Source organism: Poecilia mexicana, unplaced genomic scaffold (genome assembly GCF_051168715.1).
Source record: "Poecilia mexicana isolate PSO_F unplaced genomic scaffold, ASM5116871v1 scaffold_8, whole genome shotgun sequence".
Lineage (NCBI taxonomy): Eukaryota > Metazoa > Chordata > Actinopteri > Cyprinodontiformes > Poeciliidae > Poecilia > Poecilia mexicana.
The window spans coordinates 16,837,999-16,853,073 of NW_028263377.1; the positions used below are offsets into that span (position 1 = coordinate 16,837,999).

The 15,075-nt window shown below is 36.7% G+C and overlaps 2 protein-coding genes across 4 annotated transcripts in view; both read right to left on the reverse strand.

Annotated features, from left to right (window-relative positions):
* The window catches only part of rnf213a (ring finger protein 213a), a 34,076-nt gene extending 27,067 nt beyond the window's left edge, over positions 1-7,009 (reverse strand). The window contains exons 1-12 of one of the 3 annotated variants that reach the window (XM_014990910.2): positions 6,824-7,009; positions 5,474-5,583; positions 4,609-4,766; positions 3,435-4,115; positions 3,186-3,334; positions 2,930-3,100; positions 2,311-2,516; positions 1,879-2,177; positions 1,532-1,794; positions 1,149-1,361; positions 855-1,047; positions 548-603 (exon numbers count right to left, since the gene is read on the reverse strand). In XM_014990910.2, the coding sequence (XP_014846396.2) occupies positions 548-603; positions 855-1,047; positions 1,149-1,361; positions 1,532-1,794; positions 1,879-2,177; positions 2,311-2,516; positions 2,930-3,100; positions 3,186-3,334; positions 3,435-4,115; positions 4,609-4,766; positions 5,474-5,573 (2,489 nt within the window). In that variant the 5' untranslated portion in view covers positions 5,574-5,583; positions 6,824-7,009. Of the gene's footprint in view, positions 1-547; positions 604-854; positions 1,048-1,148; positions 1,362-1,531; positions 1,795-1,878; positions 2,178-2,310; positions 2,517-2,929; positions 3,101-3,185; positions 3,335-3,434; positions 4,116-4,608; positions 4,767-5,473; positions 5,590-6,823 lie in introns of all 3 variants that reach the window. The other 2 variants (XM_014990911.2, XM_014990909.2) reach the window with 2 other exon arrangements.
* A 3,372-nt stretch (positions 7,010-10,381) lies between these two features.
* On the reverse strand, positions 10,382-14,554 carry LOC106920096 (B-cell receptor CD22-like). Its single transcript, XM_014990913.2, has 9 exons — positions 14,365-14,554; positions 13,957-14,286; positions 13,622-13,867; positions 12,890-13,147; positions 12,649-12,739; positions 12,198-12,249; positions 11,833-11,969; positions 11,693-11,743; positions 10,382-11,582 (listed from the first exon to the last, which is right to left on the reverse strand). The coding sequence occupies exons 1-9, from the start codon at positions 14,417-14,419 to the stop codon at positions 11,576-11,578; spliced, it is 1,227 nt and encodes a 408-aa protein (XP_014846399.2). The 5' UTR covers positions 14,420-14,554; the 3' UTR covers positions 10,382-11,575.
* Positions 14,555-15,075: the final 521 nt, after the last annotated feature.

The following is a 15,075-nucleotide window of genomic DNA, read 5'->3' on the forward strand; positions in this document are numbered from 1 at the left end:
GCATTCCCATTAGTAATTTCAAATTTGCCAGAAACAAACCAGCCAGATCTCATACTAAGTTGACTCCTCTGAAATGGACAAACTCTTTGCCTTATGAACTCACATTGGACGTGAATATTTTGTAATATATCTTATGTCATTAGCTGAGCATTGGCCCATGCTATAACAGCCAGGTTTAGTGTTCTTTAAGCAACAGCATGTACATAAAGTAATTATTCTGAGTTATACACATAAACATAATTGATGCTTTTAAGTTTAACTGCCGTTAAAGATTCGAATTTCACAAATTTAAATAACTTTTGTATTCTTTTTCCCTAGATTGCAACCCTTAACTTATCAGTTTTATTGTGACTACACACCCATCTCTAACAACTCGCACTCATCTAATGTTGACAATTGTCCTTAATGTAAAAAGGAACTGGTTCTGGTTACTTAACGTAAAGATCATTGCTTGAATCCTTAGCTAGTGGTCATAAATGAATACAATTTCCAGGCTTCACAAACACACAAGATTTTATTTAATAGTGTCATATATTGATGTCACTACCTGTATTTTTCCTCAACAAGGTGCTGTTGGATGTGGGCAAGAATTTCAGTGACATTCTAGAAAAGCATAACAGAAAACCAGAAATATAATTAATTGACAGTCACCAATAACTATTGACTAACGTTCAAGAAGGTAACACATTTTCATGCAGTTAGAGGCTCATATGTCTATGTTGCAGCTACAAAATTGATTGGGAATAACGCAATATTGAGATATGTGTAAAATCTGGTGGCTTCAGAAATATGATGAATGACCATGCAGGGTTTAATCTACATTTACCACTATTGTTGTCCAGATTTCCACTCACTTGAAAGTTGATGGCTGTAATTTCATCAGGAACCTTATTGGTAAAAACTTGAAGTATGTCCAGAAGCTCAGGATTAATGTTGGCGCTACATTCCAGCTGTCCCTCAAGAGGCATCAGGTACAAGCAGGACCGAACTAAAAGTGGATCCACCTTCATCAAGTGACTGTTGTTCTTCATCACATTTATAAGTGCTCTGAAAAAGAAACAATCAAAAAGGTGGTCAGTAACCTTAGTATATTTGAAAATGAAAACTTAAAAATAATGTGCAGACAGCTAAAGACTGATGGGTCTTACTTCCTCTCTTGACTGTAAAAGTACGTTTGGTTGTTAATGTCAATGTCTTCCAAACCTGCCCAGGAAAAACTATAGTTTCTGTTTCCAGAGGTTTTTCCTTCAAAGGGCTTTATGGTGCCTCTCAGCAGATGAAGGAGTGGCAGTACCATAATCCATCGAGGCATTGTAGCTCTTTTGACTGTTTTGATGAGATCCACCAGCATTTCTGTCAAACTACAAACAACATTTAAAAATTGGTTAATAATCTGTGGGATTGTATGTTTTGCATATAAAATGCCTGAGCATTTATTCTCCATCATTGCTTCCAAACATAGGTCTTAATCATCTTCTTTACTAAAATTCATGTTTGGTAATTAAAATTAAAAGATATTTTGGGTACCTACTTTTTGAATACTGAAACAGCTTGAGAAAAATTTGCCCAGTACTGAAGAAATTTGTCCTTCTCTAGTTCAGGCAAACACAGTGCAGAACAGAGGCGGAGGAGCTCAGGATTTTCAAGTTTGATTTTGTACCGTCTCCACACGTGAAGCATGACCACAGCTGCTCTCATGGGGTCTGGGATGTAGACCCCAGGAGATGTAGACCCCTTATCCTGGAGCTGAGGGATCACGTGTGTCAGCATGAACTCTTTCAGGATTTTCCTCACCTATAATATTGCATTAAAAAAAGAGTGAGTTAAATTGGCCAAAAATGAGGATCTAGATTACAAACATACAATTTCTGAACTTACATCGTCTTCCCCAAATTGTAAGGAGTACCATTTCTTTTGCTTTTCCTCAAAAACAAAAGGATTTGCATAAACCTGGAAAAACTGATTTAGCTGAATTTGAAAACTTTTTACGTTGGTATCACTCCAGCTCTTTAGAAGATCAAATATGGACTCCAACATCACATTTGCAGCAATTTCTCTTCCTTGAATCAGATCTTTACGTTGATCAGGCCAAAACTTTTCCTTGAGTTCCTTGAGGCGGGGGAACATGCCCTTTGAAGGCTCAGCGCAGATGATGTCATCATACTGATGCCAGTCCCCTTAACCAGAAAATACAAAACAAATACTAGTGTTTGCTAAACAATCACAGCTTAATATAGGTTAAACTGCTCAATACTAGCTAAAATTACTGCACAGCTTGACTGAGAGAAGATGTTTTTTACATTTATTTACCATCATCAGTGATGAGGTGTTTGTTCACAAACAAGCATCTGTTGGTATGGTGATGTGTAGAGTCCAGTTTGTAAATGTACTCAAACTCATAAATACCCTTTTTATTCTTATAGACAACATATTTGTATGCTATGGACTCGGACACAGTTTTGTCTTTGCTCGTTGTGAGGCGTCCTTCAACAAGAAAACCATGCTCTCCAAGATCCCTGCAGAGGAGAACAAATTATAGGGCACATGTTGTAACATCAGTGAGACGAGGATGAAGTTCAACTTTGGATGTTTGTGGAAGAACCAAAAACAATATATTTCTCTTAAATTTCATGCAATATTGAAATATCTCTAATTATTTGTTATTTCTTTATTGTTTGCAACCAGAGCCAGATTTGAAATTATTTTTAAATAATGCTTCTTCAAGGTGTCTTTTTTCCTAGCCAAGTCTTACCTCACCATTTTTACGGAAATATTTTTTATAGAAAAGCTTTTCACTCTTAAATATAAGCCATTCAAACAGTAAAAACCTCCTAAAATCAAAAGGTGAAACAGTTTTGTGTCAACATTTAACATAGCTTAGCAAAGAGTTAAAACCGAAGATTAAATTGGGTTTTTGGCACTTTCCTACCTGGTTACTTCCAGCTCAGCCATATCTTCATTCCAGCTATTTCCAATAGGTTTCCCAGCTCTGATAAAGATTCGATCTTCATCAGGATTAAATTTAAAATCCTTTGAAAGAACTGCATGGAAGTAAATTGTGAGACTGTCTCGTGTGACAACGTTTTTGTTTTGAATTTGCCTAGAAAACAAAGAGAAGAAAATTGGTTTAGTGAACATAATTCTTCAAAAATAAAAGTAGTTTTTTAAAGTTACATGCGTCTTACGCTTTAGGCAGTGGTGCTGCTGAAGTGTTGGCTTTTGTGCTTTTCTTATTGTCTTGATTTTGTTGCTTTCCATCGCCTGAAACTTCATCCTGCCTGTTCTCAGTCTCCATTTTATTTCCCGGATCCACACTGGAGCCTGAGTTATCAGCCTGCAATGTTAAGTATAAATGCTATAAATGCTATTTATACACACCTTACACAGGTCTTTTTCATGAACAATTTTGTACAACAAACATTAACCAACACTACCTTTAATGGCGCTGATTTCTGCTTCTGGTCCTGCTGACTTTTTCCTTTCGGTTTCTGATCACCTTGACCTTTAGCCTTCCGATGCGTTTCTTCTGCCTGCTTTGCATTTGGATTTGAATTAGCATTCTTGTCCTGTCTAGATTCTACGGTAACAGATTCATTCTTGTTTTTTGAATTTTTCGGGACAGTCATTTGCTCTTTAGGATCAGCAGGCTTTGCCCCCTCAGGTGAAACTAACTGGGGGACCTGCTTGTTTGTTGAGGCTGAAGCTTGAGCTGAAGCTGAAGCATCGCCTGCTCCTTTCTCAGGTGTTTGATCCTGAACTGACTTATTGGCATCAGTCTCCTTAGCTTTGGTTTCTTCAGACTGACTTGAAGTCTCCTCAGCTGTAGATACAGGTTCTTCAATCAGTGTACTTTTAGAGGGGTTTGGTAATGACGTAGGCTGCTGTTGGTGTGAGGGGGAATCATCTTGGTGTGAGGGAAGATTATCTTGGAGTGAGTCTGTCGTTTCCTCCATATTGGCATCTGAGCTTTCACTGTCACTGGAGTCTCCTCTTTCTTGTGTCATCTTTCCCTGACTGTCTTCCAAAGATACGAGTGATGGGTCAGACTGGCTCTGATCTTGGTCTGAAGGCATGTTGTCACCTTTCTTCTTTTTGTTTTTCTTTCTTTTTTTCTTCTATAAAAAGGACAAAAAGAAAATATATATGTTTTAACAAATAAATCACCTTCTGGACATACAAAGGATTAATACTGGCCTTGATTCAGACATCACACAATTTCTCAAAGGTTTTTTTACATTTTCAATTCAAAATTCTGTTCTTATGACTCAAATTTACAGATTCTGAGTCACTTTTATACATTTTCCTAAAAATGTAAATACATAACTGCATTTCATTGTAAACATCATATATTTATGGTAGATATTTGTACAGCAGTCAGGCTTCAGCAGTTGAAGCTGCTAAAACCGCTGACTGACTTACGGAGTCTGGAAATAAATAATAAACCTTATTGTATACTCTATTTTCATCGCAATACTTTTTTCATATTCCATAGAAACCTTGTTTATGTTATGAATAACTATGAGCTCTATGTCCACAGGAACAGTTCTTGGTGCCAATATTTAGGATAATCTTATCAATAAGAAGAGTAAAACAGTTCAGGTTACTTACTCTCACCTTTTTCTTTGGGTTGAGTTGTTCATCATTTGGTCGTTTGGAAGATTTATTGGAGTCCATGCTCTCTGCATGATGGACATTTCTCTGAGAGTTTGATTCCTCCATTTTGCTTTCAGAGTTTGCAATCAAGGACTTAGGCTGATTTTCTGTGTCTACAACAGAGAAATAAAGCCAAGAATAAAAATCTAATTTTAAAAACAGATACTTGAAAACAACTTTAATTTCTAAAACAGTTTTTTCATACTTGTGCTTATAACTGCAATGTCTTGTAATTAGTCAAAATAAACAATTGATCTAAACTTCTTAGTAAGTTGATTAGGTTATTTTTTTTTTATTCTTGGTACTAAAAATGAAATAAAACCATACTTCAATATCTATTCCAAACCCATAATATTCCACATCAAATTATAACCTGATATCATCGAACAGAGGTTGACCAGATTTTTTATTGCAAATGTGCTCTGGCAGGAGTTTTAGTGATGCTGTGGGTCAGTTTTGAAAGAGAAAAAGGTCCACTGCATCACAGATCCTCCACCATGTTTAACAATGGGCATGAGGTGCTTTCTAACATGTTTTTTGTTTCACAACAAATCCACCACTGGTGGTCGTTTCCAAAAAGCCTAATCTTTCATTTGACCAAACCTTGTAATTTCACTTGAAGTCACAAAAACAATAAAATGAAAACACATGAGATGGCACTACTACTACAAATGATAAAGTAATTTTAAGTTTTTTTTTATAGTTCTTTAAAATACAGATTTGTTTAATTTTTAAACATATGAGCATAAAAACATATTTTTTTCAAAATGGATTAGTTAATACATGAGAATAAACTGAATCTCTAAACTTGTCCACTTACCTTCTGTGTTTGATGTTGTGGCAGGAAGCTTGTGGCCACACTCACTGCAAAACTTGGATTTCTTATCCACAATATCATAGCCACAACTTGGACACTTCATCGTCAGGCTTCTGTGACTAATACAAAAGACATTAAGTATCTTGTATTTGATTCCCCAATATAAGGCAGTATCCTTTCACTTTCTGTTGTATCAAACACGGTATCACGATAGAGTGCTCAGATTTACACACAGAAAAGTAGTTCACCTCCTGATCTCTGACCAACATTTACGCAACAAACTGACCTGCAAGTCCTTTGTTGTGTATCACAATAAAAATGTCACTCGGAGCTGTTACACAGCAGCCGTCTGTCCTGCCAACTACCATGTGTTGATACACTGACCTCCGCAAAAAAATGAGGGGAGAGGTGAAGTAAGAAAAGCTTAAGGTTTCTATCCTAAATAAAAAACGATATTTAAGATAAAGAAAAAAATACAGCTAATTGGTTGAAGTTCAACAGACCTCACTTGGTACTCCTAGATTAGCACACTTTCTGATGGGTTTCATTTTCCTTTCTCCACCCTGCAGATATTAGTCATGTGAGGCACAGCAACAGTAAAGAATCACATTATTAAACCTACTGGGCTCACATTTAATGCAGGGTTTAAAATAAATAACACAATTTATTTAGCTGTATTTTATTCTTTATTATTTCAAGTCAAATCTGGGTCAACCTTATTAGTAAATATTTGTGATAATGATTTATTTCACATTAATGTGAATCATTATTAAGATGGTAATTGTTGCCGTTTAGTTTTGTTTCAGCTGAAAACCTCCAGTTCTGAACGAATCTAACTGTAGGCAACACAGTTAGATTGTTTTAACTGTAACGTGCAGCATCATCTCATAACAAACGATCTTTGGCTATATATGTCGGCCAATCACATATCAGCGAATAACTTCCTTGTTATTTTGACTACACAAAAACGTGAACGATAGCTTAGCAATTACTTTTACAGCTACCATGATAATTGAAATAACAAGTCCCATCAGGCATCCTCACTAAAAGCCATAAGTTGCATCAGAAAAATACCACCACCGCTATGAGCAGCTAGTGAGCTACCTAGCCCAGTAGTTAACACTTGCTAACTTTAGCTTCGTCTCCCTTCTGTCAAACAGAAACTAACTCATGACGGCTATAAATTTAGGTGTACGCCGAACCACAACACTGTTTTAGCCCAGTAATCCTCCACTTACTCAGCTGTGTCTTGTCACAACGAGCTCTTACAGTCTCTCCAGCTAATAGGATTAGGATACTAGCGTTACAGCATGCCGGGTGGCTTGTAGCAAAAACAAACATTTCAGCGCTCACCAGAACCGAGTGGGTCCTCAATCTTCTCTCTGCGGTCCAGTTCAGTAAAGTCTACACACCATCTCTGCTGCATATACTATGACTCACTGCTGGCTGCTCTGGGTTGAGACGTCTTTTCGCTCAAGCACGTTTCCGTCTCTCCTAAAGTTTCGTTTCATCCTAAATGGGCGTAAACCTTCAAAGTTTACTTTTATTATGAATCATAAACGTGCGAGTTCCGATCCCAACTTTATGTGAAGATATAAATGAAAAAAAAAAAATTAGTAATTTCACCTCCGTTTTTTATTTGAAGTACATGGGTGTTTAAAATTATTTTTATATAACAAGATTTCAAGAGCTGTGTAATAAAACAAATCACTGATTATAAAACAGTGACCCCCTCTGGGCAAAAATGTTCCCCAAACATCCTACTTTCATAACTGCTGTCCCTCCATGTGTATCCTTGTTGGCTAAAATACATGCAGTACAATGTAAGAATAATGCACCAAAACTAAGATAACACATTTCTGGAATCCCAACTAATCAGTTAATGAAAGTTATTTCTGTTAAACCCTTTTCAAATGGACAAGAGCAACAGAAAGTGGAGGGAAAAAAATAAATATTGACGAAAAGACCAGCATTTCCAGTCCAGGTTGGTGGTTTTCTGTTGTCGATAAACTGAACATCTCAGTCTGGGTCAGTGAGCCAATGCAGGTGGTCTTAGTATCATCAGTGTATAAATACTATACATTTTGTTTAACTGTAACAAGTTTAAAATTAAATATTTGGTATAACCAGATATTCATTTTATAACTTATGGGAAGAAGTTTCTTTGAAACATCTTTAGTCAGAAAGACTTCAGAAAAAAATTCTCCTAGCTTCTAAATGACATCCTAAAACTCTTCATTAGTGTTTAATTAGTCAAGAATATTCCACATTGCTTCATTATTGATGACATCTGGGCTTTGGAGATGCCAGTTCATTATCCTGTTCATGCCAGTTCATCATTCTTTTTATATTAATCAGTCTTGCTTTTTTATATGTAAGCAATGCTTTTGGCTTAGTCTAATCAGGGCTATTGTTAATTTTATTGAAATATAATGTAATTTTCTTGAAAAGAACAACAACCGAAGCATGATTTAACCATCAACCTGTTTTACAGTTGATTTCACACACTGTTGCAGTAGAACTTTTTCTTTTCATACATTGGACATATTTATATTACTTCGAGATAGCTTAAAAGTGATTCCTGCAAATGTTTCTGTGCTGTCAAAAGTTAATTATAGCTTGGCAATGTAAGGGAAGAGTCTTCATTGCTAACTTTCACTTTCTCTTTTGAAAAACAACCCAACACTTATAAGTAGAACTGTAGAACTGGAAGTGAAACAAAAGTGATCAAATCTGACTTTTAAAATACTGTTAAATAAAACACAAAACTTCCAAAGGGAACATAACCTAAAATCTCAGAGGAATGTTTAGTTGCCTAGTAACAGCACTGGATAAACTGGCTAGTTAGAGACAGCATGCCCTCAAGATAGAAAGAACTGATTTGTTTGGCACTTTGAAGCTACATCCAGGCTGTGCCAAAGCTAAAAACAGCATTAGATAATTTAATATCACAAAAAATAACTGGTACTGCAACAACCTGCACACTTAAGCAAAACAAGCAGATCAATCTCACACTAAATGTTCTTTTAAATGTTCTTTTAAATAAGTCTGCATCACCCGATTAACAATTTAATAAACACTTAAAGCTTAAGCTTTGAAATGCCTCCAGGATGACCTTTGTTGTTATGAGTCAGTTCTCCTTATAGCGCTCATGTGACACTCATTCGCTGTTTGTTCAGGCTTTCCACAAATCAGGACACTCAGAATTGATCAAAAGGCCATGCTGTGCTCCTAGATGTTCAGCAGAGGGCAGCGTGGGACAGAATCTGAGTGTGTGTGGAACAAAGTGACATCTCGGCCAAAGGATTTCACAGGTGACTTCTTCAGTCATGTATAAGAGTCACATGGGTTATCACCATAGATTGGTGTTTCAGCAGGATCACTCCACTTTCACATTTTCAGGTTTTTGTTCAAACATAATGCCATGGTAACATGGATTGCACTCAGAGCTAAAGGTTCACTCGGGCTGTCAGGGTTTAAGATTACGAGACGTGTCTTTCATCCTGAAGAATACAGCAGTTACATACGGTTCCTTCAATGCAAAGAGCAATGTGAGACCAAAGCATGGTGATATTCTAAACGCTTTACTAAAGTTTAAAGTTAAACGAAAAGCAAAGGAGATGCTGTTTGTGAGGAAATAGAAACTCACTCGGGCTTTTCTGTTCTCGTCCTGTTTTAAAAACTAGATTGATAATTAATGTTGGGTCATTTTATGAGGACGCTTTCACAGTTTTAAAGAGACAGTAACATCAAGAATAAGATGAAAAAGAGGGTTCCAATGCAAGCTAAGGCTGAAATCATTTCACATCTAGTCAATGGTTTTGTGTTTAAAATGTGGATGTCTTCCCGCTGTTCTTTGTTCTGCCTCTTGTGATTAAATCGAGTATCTGCATTTAAAGTTTGTGGGCGTGACATGACGGCACGTGAAAATTTTCAGAAGTGTGATTTCTGTGACTACAACTTAAATGCAAGTTGGGAAATAACTTTCAAAGACAAACACATGTTGTGTAAGCTAGGTACTTCATTATTTTAGAGAAATCAGACAAGAGTTGCCTAGTATTGTATTTTTCATTTCTCTTTCATGCGTATTAAAGAACAGACGCCATCAAAGCTTTCTCTGTACATCTATAACTCAAAATGACGTTGCTTGATGTCTGCGATGTGCGGGGGGTTTAATGGTGATGTTTTGAAAAAGAAAAAAAAAAGACATGTTTGCACCAAGGCTGCCTTAAGCACTTGGTTATTAATGTTTAACCTATGCTTGTTGAACTTTACCTGCAAACTTCACTGTATATCACACATCTATCATTCACACGGGAGTCCGTCTTGCTCTAGCCTGCAGGTGACGCAGTCGATGAGCGACTCTGCATCAATGGCTCTATGAAAAAATGGTTTGCAGCTAAATAAAATATCTCACACGTCTATCTTTCTCTTGGAGTTAACAGATGCTTCGATGACCTGAGAGTCACACAAGACTTTCTTTGTGCGTTTGAGGTTTTGCTGTACTGGCTGATGTAGACGAGTTCTGGCTACACAGTAATCACAAACAAGACTCGGTATAGGTTATAATTATCTTTATGTGTACGTTTGATCTTTGAGTCACTGTCACACCTTTTTGAGCAACAGATCCAGCACATGAAAGAATCTGGAATCTTTTGCTGATTTCCATAACCTCAGCTTTACTCATGGTTTTTTAATGATGTAGATGAAACAATCTTCATAGTTCATAGTTTTGTTGGAGAGCTATACAAATAGCCTTTTTTTTCTCAAAGAATGTCATTGACAGAGTATGCCCTATGAGGGCAACAACATCCCCAGAGAGTGAGAAGTGTTGAGATAGACGTAGTTATGACGACAGCATTTCTAAATTCCCTGAAGAGCAAAATGCAAGAAAGGAGGCAAACTAAGGCATCCACTTCAAGTCTACTTTTATTGTTTTTGGTTTTTACAAAACCTTAAAGCATCAAAATTACATATTAATGTTAGGACGTCATGATCCTAAATATTTATCTAAGTCTAATCAAATGTGCTTTGCCTTAAGATGGACTTGAGTGAAATGGGTTAATGCTACCATTGTGAGAAGACTCTGTCTCTTTTGATTAACAGAAGTCAGAAAGGTTTAGATTGAGTGCAGAGTTCAAATGTTTTATTCCAGATGTTGATGCCCATGTGAGAGAAAGTGGTTTCATTTAACAACCAAGCAAGAATGAAGAAATTCACAATTTTACTTCAGAAAAATGTCCAAATCAAAATCTGGAAAAGCGAATCCATTTTCAAACACTATCTGGATCCTTTCATGAGACAAGAGACAAACAAACCTCCAACCCAGTGAAAGCATGTAGGAGTGGTTATACGGTCATAGTGGTCATGTGCGGCTTCAACTTCACATCTGAAAGAACCACAGATTTAAGTAGCAGGCCACAAAAGCAGTTGTTGAAAAAATGGCCAGTAAACAACACAGGAAGTGGTAGCAGGTGGTGAGGCGCTGGCGTTCTATTGCGGTGGATGAGTCACTTTTGCGCAGACAGACTTTCAGATCTTTCTTTAGAATTTACAGGTAAAATTCAACAGTTATTTAAAATAATGCATTTCTTAGGTTTAGAAGTAAAAACCGAACAGTCCTGTCAGGTTTTCTAGACAGGCATAAGGTGTGTGGGATTGTGGGAAGGAAACACTCCAAACTTTTCTGAGATGCTTTTTGTATGTCTTTGAGAACATTTCTAAGAAAATTCTAGTGTCTCACAAGAATCATACTCTGAAAGATTCCTCACATAAAAGAGATGGAGAGAAGTAACTCACTGTTAGTCATTGAAAACAACTTGTTCTGTAGTCACATACCAATAAATATGCAAATGTCGACAAACAATGGTACTTTTGGGCATCAGCAATTTCTCAGTAAATCTGATTGGAGTTTTATTTTTCAGTTATCATCAAGAGCGATACTTTCTGGCAGACAGACTAAAGGTGAGTTGCTGTACTTCTTTTCATCATCTAAGGAGACATCCACCAACCAGAAAGATCCCCCAGGCAGAAGGTTTTGCTCTTACTCAGACTGTGCTGTGAGGATTCACATCAAGAGAATGTCCTATTTCAGTGGCTCAAAAGCTAGTGCCTAAAAAAAAAAAAAGAAATAAAATGTTTTTAACAAATCTGTTGAAATCAAAAGATTATATATATATATATATATATATATATATATAAAACACATTTGCTGGACTTTACCTGCGAACTGTGCTGTAAATAACAGTTTCATTTTCATAATCCTCCCGTTTCCTGAAAGTTAAAATGTATATCAGCACTTGTACCATCTATTCTCTTCACTGATTATAACAAACGGGTTTAAAAATGTCAGAATGTCTCACATGGCTCTCTTTCTTCCCTTTTGAAATTCAATAGTTGCATATATTATTTCTGTTGTAGCTTCTTCAACCTTAAGATCGTTGACAGCTTGTGACTGGTGACTGTCTTCAGTCCTAAGTCGATTCGCACCATCTGTCCTCTGAATACAAAAATGCAAACACATATTAGTAGATAAATAAAGGAAACAGAAATGTTTAAGTAAATATTAGAAGTCAAAGTTTTTAACCCTAGCCATTCAAAAGGTTATTTTCCCGCATTTTATCTGTGATGACTCAGAGTTTGAGATGTTTACTTGATTTGGCTTCAGATAACAGTCGACAGAACAATGCTGTCTGCGGTTTAAATCAAGGAAACAAAACAAGATGACCTGCATTTCTTCCAGATGTTCTGTCTCTGCCCTTATTTTGTTTTTGGTGAGCCTGAAAAAGAGCAAAAAAAAAAAAATAATTTAGAGTGATTGTTTTTCAATTAAAATAAAGAGAAAATATTACAAATTGATATTGATGAAAAAAAAAACGATTGTGTTCATTCAGTTTTCTGCATTCAGTTTTTAATATTTATAGAAACATCAGATTCTATAGCTTTGAATGATACGTTTGTCTGTAATTTAAGCTCAGAAAATAAGCGCAAGGTTCTCCAGTTTGTTCCGTGTAATACTTTACTCAAAAATAAAAAGCGCATCCTACAAGGATGAGTAACGTGTAAACAGCTGCTTTGTGCGTGCTCTGTGCACAGAGTAAGGTCGCTAACACTAAAGAATGTATCTGCCTTTAATAGAGATGTTTAAAACCAATGCCACACAAGAACAGACACCTCACCTGCAAACAGCAATAACAGATGTCACGACTAGAAGCAGCACAACACTGACACTGATAATGACAAGCATGTCTCTCATAAATGTCCAATAAGCTGTAAAAAAAAACGACGACAACATTATAGTTTGTCTGGGATGCTTAAAAAAGTTATATAAAAGTGCAAGAAAACAAAACCTAATGAGCTTCTTAATGCATTTTCCAAAAACTAGTTCATAGAAGGCGACGGCTTTAGCGAAATACTTACGACTCTTCTTCTTCAAAGTGAAAACTGTGGAGTTTTGACTTCCATGTTTGTTGGAGACGCTGCATGAATACTGACCGCCATCAACAGGAAGCAACTCAGCCCGATGTCCAACTTTCTGGATCCAACCGTCTGCTATTTTGAACCAGCTGTAATTTTCTACAGGCGGGTGCGCATCGCTGCAGCAGATCAGGACAATGCTGCCGTCTGCACCCGTCTCAGATGATGATCTGACAAGCACAGATGTGTTCTTGGGTCCATCTGAAAATAAAGGAAAGAGTTTACAGTTTAGTTTTTTTATTTTCAGGGGCAGAGGGGGGCATATTGTGCAAATGAGTGTCAGGGGAGATGATTTATCACAACAAAGTTGCAGATTACTGCTGCATGAAATATTTGCAGTCTTGCCTTCAACATCCACTTATACAACACAAACTACAGTCACTGCTGGGAACAAACAAATTCTTGGTGGAGACAGCATTTTAAAAATAATTTCTTCTAGGAAAACGAAATAATTTCTTTGAGGGAAAAAAAATAACTGAAAAAATAAAATATATCAAAAGCACAAATAAAACATACTACTAAAGTTGTATACTTTTCTTAAAGCTCCCTTTCAAGCTGATTTTCAAAAAAAAAAAAAAAAACCCTTGAAATGTCAAGAAATGTCAGCATCACTCAGAGGGATCAAACGGGTGACTCTGTACACATCAAAGCCTTTCTGTTGAGGCCGATACTCACATTCAACATCGACATGAGCGACTCCTGAAGTCGTTCCGTTTGTCGATTTTAGGGAGCAAGTGTAGTTCCCTGAATGTTTAGAGGACACGTTTGTCAAATGAAGTACCGGTCCTTCATTTATGGCTTCTCCGTCTTTAAACCAGCTGTACCCATAAGAACCTTCTTCACCGTCGCAGTGGTTTTTGCAGGTGAGATTTACTGAATCTCCTTCCTTTATCGCTTCTTTTTGCACCGAAATATTCAGATCTATGAAAATTTGGATTTGATTTTCTTTTAAATTTTCCACTTATTTGATGCAAACAGTACGATTTTAAATCAAATGACAAATGACTTACCAATAACTTTCAATACTAGACGTTTAGCGGGGCATCCTTTGTTGGCATTGTATCTGAAAAAATATTTCCCAGCATCATAGTGGCTCACTTCGTGTATTTTCAAAGAGCAGTTATGCACTTTGTCTCCGGTGTACTCAAATCTTTCAGATACATTCCCAGGGTAAGTTAAAAGAAAACGACCTTTAGAAGGCTTCACATAAGCCCACATGAACCTTTTTACTTCTTGCTTTTCAATAATATTAAAGATACAAAAGAAGACAACAGGCGAGCCTCTGACAGCACAGATGGTTTGCTGGGGGTAATCCACGAAGCACTTGCTGGAGAAAACGTCTGGAAAAGGAAAAAAAAATGTCTACATGTTGCAACATACCATAGCTGAGAAATATTTCAAACGTCCTTTGCATTTACCTCCTGCAAATAGAAGCAACAGGGTCCACATCAATTGTCTGCTTTCAGCCAACATTTTCGGGCCGAGTCAAGTTAAATCTTTCAGGTCTTTTAATTTTAACAGAAGTTTTAACATCTGACAGAGTGGAAGAACAGGTAGTCTCTTTTTTTTTTTCTTTTGCGTGCTTTTCTGTCTGTCACCTCAATGTGCAGCTTCCTGTCATGAAAAAAAAAACAGGGTCTTAGGTCAAAGCTGCACTTCTCAGCCTATAAAAATCAGGTCACTTACGCAAAGCCTGTTTCGGCTCTTTGCATGTCAATCTGAGATGTACAAGATCTCGATGCAGGGAGCCACGCTTCGTGCACTGCAACCTGATGTTCTTATGTTGTGGTTAACAGTAAGTGCAGGGTTGGAGCCATGATGGTTTAATAGGTTTTGTGCAACGCGATCACACAGCGCGCCAACATAGTGTTTATCTCAGCTGATGATGATGGGCTACCACTTTATTTGTTCATAAAGGAGTTTTCTGGTCATTTCTGAGTAAAAAAAACAGACCACAAGAATTCTTCACTCTTAAATAATTTAGAAACAATAGGGATTCATATGATTATTAAAACCTTGTGAGATATTCGCCACTGTGTTTTAATGATCACAAACAATGTTTTTAATGTTTAAAACATCAGTATTTACAGACCGGCAAAATAATACGTTTGGCTTTGAATTAATAGCAG

Bases quoted from the DNA above. Each gene is read 5' to 3' on its own strand.
- LOC106920096 (XM_014990913.2), bottom strand. From the start codon at position 14,419: ATGTTGGCTGAAAGCAGACAATTGATGTGGACCCTGTTGCTTCTATTT. The intron at 12,250-12,648 runs GTGAGGTGTCTG...GCTCTTTTTCAG, and splicing joins TCTGTTATTGCTGTTTGCAG to GCTCACCAAAAACAAAATAA. The intron at 11,744-11,832 runs GTGAGACATTCT...TTTAACTTTCAG, and splicing joins AAGGGAAGAAAGAGAGCCAT to GAAACGGGAGGATTATGAAA.